The sequence below is a fragment of the Beta vulgaris genome, chromosome 6 (genome assembly GCF_026745355.1).
Source record: "Beta vulgaris subsp. vulgaris cultivar EL10 chromosome 6, EL10.2, whole genome shotgun sequence".
Lineage (NCBI taxonomy): Eukaryota > Viridiplantae > Streptophyta > Magnoliopsida > Caryophyllales > Amaranthaceae > Beta > Beta vulgaris.
Window position 1 is genome coordinate 29,974,259 of NC_079207.1, and position 7,485 is coordinate 29,981,743.

At 34.7% G+C, this 7,485-nt stretch overlaps 1 protein-coding gene across 1 annotated transcript; it reads left to right on the forward strand.

The window, feature by feature from the left end:
• The first annotated feature begins 997 nt into the window (after nucleotides 1-997).
• LOC125498757 (uncharacterized) lies at nucleotides 998-2,250 on the forward strand. The gene is made up of 2 exons (XM_048647028.1): nucleotides 998-1,653; nucleotides 1,863-2,250. The coding sequence occupies exons 1-2, from the start codon at nucleotides 998-1,000 to the stop codon at nucleotides 2,248-2,250; spliced, it is 1,044 nt and encodes a 347-aa protein (XP_048502985.1).
• Nucleotides 2,251-7,485: the final 5,235 nt, after the last annotated feature.

Here is a 7,485-nt window from a genome sequence, read left to right on the forward strand (position 1 = left end):
CTGAAGACATAATTGAAAAAGCTAAATGTTACTCAATATGGTAATGTTTCAGAGTTGAATTTTCAATGCTACAATAATATGATTGCAGCACAGCTTGATCTTCACACTCATCCTGAAGAAATTACACTGAGGGCAAAGGAGAAGGAAGCTAGAGAGGCTTATAACCTTACTCATAGGAATTATATTTCCTTCCTAAGTCAAAAAACAAACGTTAAGCGGGTGCAGGAGGGAGATGACAACACCAAAATGTTCCATCAAAGTATCAGGCTTAGAAGAATACAGAATATAATCAATACTATAAGGAAAGAAGATGGGAGTTGGGCTGGTAATTTTGAAGAGGTTGTTGAGCCTTTTTTAGATTTCTATCAGGCTCTCTTGGGTAGCAAGAATGACACTAATAGTGTTGAACCAGCTGTTATTGCAAAAGGTCAAGTGTTGACTACAGCTCAACAGGAGGAGCTCTTTATGATTTTCACTGGTGATGAAATTAAAGCTGCTCTCTTTTTCATTCCTGATGACAAGTCCCCAGGACTTGATGTGTATTCTAGCTGTTTCTTCAAGCAAAGATGGGACATAGTGGGCACTCTGTGATTGAAGCTATTTAGGACTTCTTTAGACATGGCAAGTTGCTCTAGGAGGTGAATGTCACTGCAATTACTTTGATTCCTAAAGTAAAAACTCCTGCTGCTGTGGGGCACTTCAAACAAATTGCATGCTGTTCAGTTATATATAAAACAATAACAAAGATGATATGTTCTAAACTTGGTAAAATCCTACCAAACCTTGTTTCCCAGACTCAAGGAGCATTTATCAGGGGCAAAAGTATTATTAGTAATATACTTCTTTGCCAAGACTTGGTTAAGAGATTTGGTAGAAACAATAATCAAGTCAAAGGGCTTTTGATGAAGGTTTATTTAAGGAAAGCCTATGACTCCATAGAGTGGAGTTTCATACATGAGCTGCTTGATGCCTTATAGTTTCCTCCTCACTTTATTAAATGCATTATCGACCAAGATTCACTCTCTTGATCAATGGTGGTACAGAAGGTTTTTTTGCAGCTAAGAGAGGCCTCATGCAGGGGGACCCTATGTCCCCTCTTTTGTTTATCCTGTGTATGGATTATCTGACAAGAATCCTAACTTACATAGGAGAGCTGCAAGAGTTTAAGTTCTTTACTGGTTGTGCAAGCATGAAGCTCAATCACTTACGCTTTGCAGATGACTTCTTGTTATTTTGCAAAGAGGAAGCTAAATCTGCTTATCTCTTGTTGCAAGGGCTCCAGTTATTTTCCGAGTCTTCAGGGCTAAGAGCTAATAAAAGCAAATCTGCCTTATATCACACTGCCATGGAGGAATGTGAAGTCACAAGAATTAAACAATTCTCTGGGTTTGTTAATGATGAGTTAACTTTTAGGTACCTGGCGGTACCAATAAGCTCTAAAACTCTCAAAGCTGCTGATTGTGAAGCTCTGGTTGATAAAATGACATTGAGAATCAGAATATGGAGCACTAGGAGCCTTTCTTTTGCAGGGAGAGCTCAACTTATAAACTCAGTTCTACTAAGTGTGCATAGCTATTGGGGTCATATATTTGTTCTCCCTATTGCTATTCTAAACAAAATCAATGAAGTGTGTAGACACTTTCTATGGAGTGGGTAAGCTGATAGTGAGAAAGTTGGGCACATTAGATGGGGCTTGGTTTGTACTAATAAGAAGTATGGTGGACTTGGCTTTAGAAACATAAAGTTGTAGAATAAGCTGTTGTGGGTAAAATAGTGTGGCATATTGGATGCAAGAAGGATGACTTATGGGTGCGCTGGATACATGTTTTCTATATCATGAACAATAACTGGTGGGATTATAGGGCTCCAGCAGGAGCTAGCTGGATAGTGAAGCATCTATGTAAAGTGAGAGATGATCTTAGAGAGGTTGGGATGCAGAACTGGAGCTATAATAAGAAGTATTCCATCAGTGAAGTTTACACTCAGATGACTGAAGAACAACCTGTAGTCCCATGGGTTAAAGAAGTGTGGAATAGAATGTCAATGCCTAAACACAAGTTTATTACATGGCTTGGGGTACATGACAGACTAAAAACAAAAGAGAGGCTCTTCCAATACCACATTAGCCCTGATGATTTATGTTGCTTGTGTGGGAATGCTTCTGAGTCTACTGCACACCTTTTCTTTGGGTGTATATTCAGTACACAGTTATTGAAGGAGGTTCTTAGATGGGTTGGAGTTTGTTATTAGAGGAGAACCTTCATACACTGGCTCAACTGGACTAGAAGATCTTACCATGGCTCAAAGGTAAGGAAACGGGTGCTGTTAATAGTGCTGGCTGCAACAGGTTATATGATTTGGAAAAATAGAAATGAGGCGTTTTGGCTTTCAAAAGTAAATAGCATTACATGTATAGCTATAGAGGTCAAGTATATAGTTAAACATAGAATAAATCTGTGTAATACAAGAAAATGGAGTAGAAGTGACTGTACTTGGATTAGCAATTTATAAGCTGCTTCTTGGCCTCATGTGGCCTGTTAGCTCCAGCTCCTAATTTGGAGTTTAGGTTGTTCTGTTGCTTTGGTGTGAGCTTATACATTTACTTACTTACAAAAAAAACACTTTGTAAGTTCTTGTCTTACTTCCTTTGCTCCTCTTGTTACACTTTCGAATGAAGATGCCTCTGATTTGACTACTCCTGTCTCTTTAGAGGAACTAAGTTTGGTTGTTAATTCAATGGCTCTGCTAAAGAGCCCTGGTCCTAATGGTATCCAACTAGAGATGGTAGTGGGTAATGGACCCTACTCGGATCCCTGGATCTAGATCCACTTTTTACGGATCTGGATCCTCAAATTTTGGACCCTATGGATCCGGATAGGATCTGGATCGTCCTTGAAAAAAAAAGGATCTGGACCGGGTCCTAAATTATTACCAGATTCAGATCCGTTTATCCGTTTTTATAATATTATTATTATTTAATATTATAATATTACACTACAAAAAAAACTAAATATAGAGGCAACCCAAAATTGCATCTAAATATACATCTGTAGCCTCTAATGGTGTTTAGAAGCAATTTTCTCGCTGCCTCTAATTAGTCCGTCGCTAATTATAGGTTGCCCCTAATGCCATCTTTTAGAGACAGACAAGTTATGTTGTTGCTAATTGTTGGTTGCCCCTAATGCCACCTTTTAGAGACAGACAAGTTAAGGTGTTGCTAATTGTTGGTTGCCCCTAATCCCGCCCTTTTGAGGCACAAAACTTGAATTGTTGCTAAAGCCAGTTACATTTAGAGGCGACCACCAGGCAGTCGCTAATTATAGGTTGCCTCTAATGCCATATTTTTGGGGCACACATGTTACATTGGTGATTAGACCATTTATATTTAGAGGCAACCATAAGTTTGTCTCTAATTTTAAGTTGCATCTATTGCTTAGTTTTTGGGGCACACAAATATTGTTTCTAAAACCACTTATGTTTAGATGCAACTATAAATTTTGCCACAGATTATATTTAGATGCAATTACGTTTCATAGGTTCAAAAAACATTTAGGGGTATTTATACATGTTGCTCCTAATTATATTTAGATGCAACTGCAAAATTTTATAAAATAGCTTTTTAGATGCACCAAATTTTTATAATGATATTTAATAATAATGCTACGTAATTTTTAATATTATTTATTTATTTACTTATTTTGCCTAATAATTCAGAAAATTAACATAAATGGAAGAAAGAAATTATAGATTATCAAAGAAAGAAATATGCATTTATATAAAAGTGACCACTATACACAATCCAAAATAATATCCATAGATGGTGAAACATAATAACCTAGAAAGTTTTAACATAATCATTCCCGTAATCTAAGGAGCCAAAATCTAAGTAACTTAAGCTATATAATAGAGATGCACCATCTGCCAATCTGTTCCAAAAAGTATGTGCCCAAAAAATCTCCTAAATATGCAACTGCTATACATCTTCACTAATAGTTATAAGCCGGGCTTAGTAATACCCTGTAACCTCGTCGTCACTAACACTAGTATCACTAACAATCTCTATGATATGATATTCTTCGCTTTCATAAGCTAGAGCAGAATATCCATCCCCTTTCAAGAGCTCTATGATATGATAATCACTGTTTTCACTTTCACTGTCCTTATGTATGTCTTCTTGGTCAAAGATCATGACCCCGTTGTTCGTCCTCTTCCTGTAAGACCTTCTTCTAGGAGCAACCAATCCTGAGTACAAACAAAAAGATCCAGCATTAAAATATAGAAATAACATATATAATAAAAAGACAAATCACTGTACAAGCATGAAACCACAAATAGATCACCCAACTAGCTATGACTTCTAATATCAACTCAAATCTTATAATCTAGCATTCCTTGTAAAGATTTCAGATACTGAACATTCCACCAATACTTGCAGCAGCTATTAGAAATACTATGCTGCATAATAACAGTGAATTTAAATCCTTAAAATCCTTAATCTCGAATGTCGAACCATGAGTTATATGTGTAAATTGAATAGCTAAAAACAATTACAAGAGACTACAGTTGAATAACTACAGTTGAACTTATGATTCATTTGCAATTACTGGAACTTATAATGTGTAAATTGAATAGCTAAAAACATTGCTCTTTTAACTACAGTTGTCTAAATAAAACATAACTACAGTTCCACATTTTGAGAAAATGTTGTATGACCAAGGGCAGTTAGTTAATGTTTATCTGGATGCATTTGCAATTACAAGAGACTTGCAGTACTCAAATGTTGTGAGGGATGTTCTTGAATACTTAAGGAGAGACATGATAGGGCAAGAAGGAGAAATTTTCTCTGCAGAGGATGCTGACAGTGCCAAAACAGAAGGTGCAGCAAGGTTTATTTTCCACAATAACTCTAGGAGATCTAAAAACGTAAAGCACAAAAAGGTCACAACTTTCAAAGGTTGAAGCATATATATATATAGGAAAGAAACTCAAAGGTGTTCACGCAGGACTGCAAGACGTGCTTTTTCATATTGCAATTTCACTTCTCCAGCTAGTCCTAATACAACAGCCAGAAAAGACAAAGAAACTTACAAAAATAGAAAACAACACAAAACCATTTAAGGACAAATGTTATAGGTCATCATCATAATTAAATCAAACAACAATTATATCAACTATATAAATATAGATGCTAAACATGGTATTGAACCTTAGAATGATGCATAAAGAACACGCTTATTTCCCCTTGATCCCAAAAATTACCTTCTGGAGGTCAAAGCAAAACATAGAATTACTTGGATAAAGGCATCATCAATTTGCCAAATATACTTCAATCAACTATATATTATCAAGACTAGATAAGAACCCTTACAAGGACAATTTGGAAAACTAGATCAAAAATCATAGTCTTTATGAATTTGGGAACAGTCATGAGTCGCTTAAGTTCTTAGTAGACAAGAGGTCAACAACAACAACAACAACAACAACAACAACAACAACAACAACAACTTTGAAATGCTTCGCTGACCAAAAAAAATACTTCCAGAATCATACCGCAATTTTCGGGGATGAAACCCTTCAGAATTGAACCAAAAAAAAAATATTAATAACTAAATTGAACCCAAAAAAATACTTTATACCTTCAGAATCATCAACCATCTTCTCCTTCCCCTTACTTCCAGCCGCAATTTCGGGGATGAAACCCTTGCTTTCTTGCGTTCCTTATCGTTGACCAGTTCGCTCCCCTTTGCTGGAAGGGCACAAACAATTTGCCTACCTTCTGCAACCTCTTCTGCAATGCTTCGCATGACTTTGTCGAAAGCTGCTTTGGCAAATACACTCATGAATTGCGTTGTTGATTCGGTTCCCCTCAAAGAAAGATAATAGTCAAGGAACTTTCTTTCACTGATATGCTCGAAACAAAGTTTCAACCATGCTTTTCGTTGTGGATCTTGTTCAATTTCATAAGCAATTTTTAATGGTGTTAAATCTACCATTTTTGGGTGTTTTGGGGTTAGGTTTACCGGAAAAAGGGAAGGGATTGGTGTTGTACAGGACCGAAGAGTGGAGGAGGCCGAAGGGAAGGGAAGGGAAGGGTCGAAGGGAAGGGAAGGGAAGGGAAGAACCGGAAAAGAGGATGGGGATTAGGGTTTAATGGGAATTAATTAAGGGGTCATATAGTTGGTTTGGCAAAGGGAAGGGGAGACGTTATTAGCAGGTTTGTTTCGTTAAGGCGGGAATCTAATTCAGAATTAAAAAAATTTCCCTCCTTATTTTTTTTTTATATCTTTGATTTTTGTATTTGAAAAACTTTGAAATTATACCTTAAATAATTTATAAGATTTTAGAGAATTTTTATATTTTCTTTTTTATACAACAGATATTTAGTCTCAGAAAAAAATATTCATTTATTGTTCCTTATGAAATAAAGGACATGTTCTCTTCCGTATAAAACAGATGAACTGAATTGAATTGAAATTGTATTAAATTGAATTGAATTAAATTCAATGTAATAAATATATAATAATATTCAAACAATAATAATATGAATATTAAACAATAATTATAATGATAAATAATAATAATAATGAATAATAATAGTATTTTGGATATTTTTAAATGATAGTTATAAATAAATAATATTAATAATCATAAATTAATAATAATAATAATTAATGATAATAATGATAATTGCATCATATAAAAACCGTTTTGACGCGATTTTATTGGTTTATGAGATAAAAAACGTGGGTTTATGTGTGCTTTTGACCTAAACCATGTTCATCCTAATAATAATAATAATATATAGTAATAATAATGAGTAATATATAAAGCTACAATAAACAAAATAATATATAGAAACAACAACAAAAACGATAAGAATAATAATAATATTTAACAAAATGGTTATATAAAAGATTGGAGATGAACTGAACTGAACTGATTGGAGCTGATGATCAGTTGAACTGAAATGAACGAAACTAATATATACTTGGAGCTGAACTGAACTGAACTGAACTGATTTATGCTTAACTCAACTGAACTGAAAATTAGTTGAGGAGACAAGGCCCTAAGATAAATTTCTGCACGATCACATACACGTTGTCATAATATTGGCAACAATAATTGAATATTTTCAGAATTTTCTATTTGAAGCAAATAATGCATGTCATCACCGATCACTTCTTAACAAAGACTAAATTTATTGATTTATATTTATTATGAGCATAAGTTGCCAATAACTCTGTTATGAAGATTGTATTAATAACTCACCAAACTAATTTATCGACACATGAAATGTCTTACCCTAATAAATTGATCGATTTATTGATTGAGTCATGAGTGAAAGTTAACCAATTAACTTGTGCATAAATGTTCATCATTGTACTGGCTCCATTTAAACTTCTTTGTTGTTTTGATTGTGGTTTGAATAATTACCGCCTATAATTCTATAGCCTTTGATGAGGAGCTTAAGATTATGCACCAGAC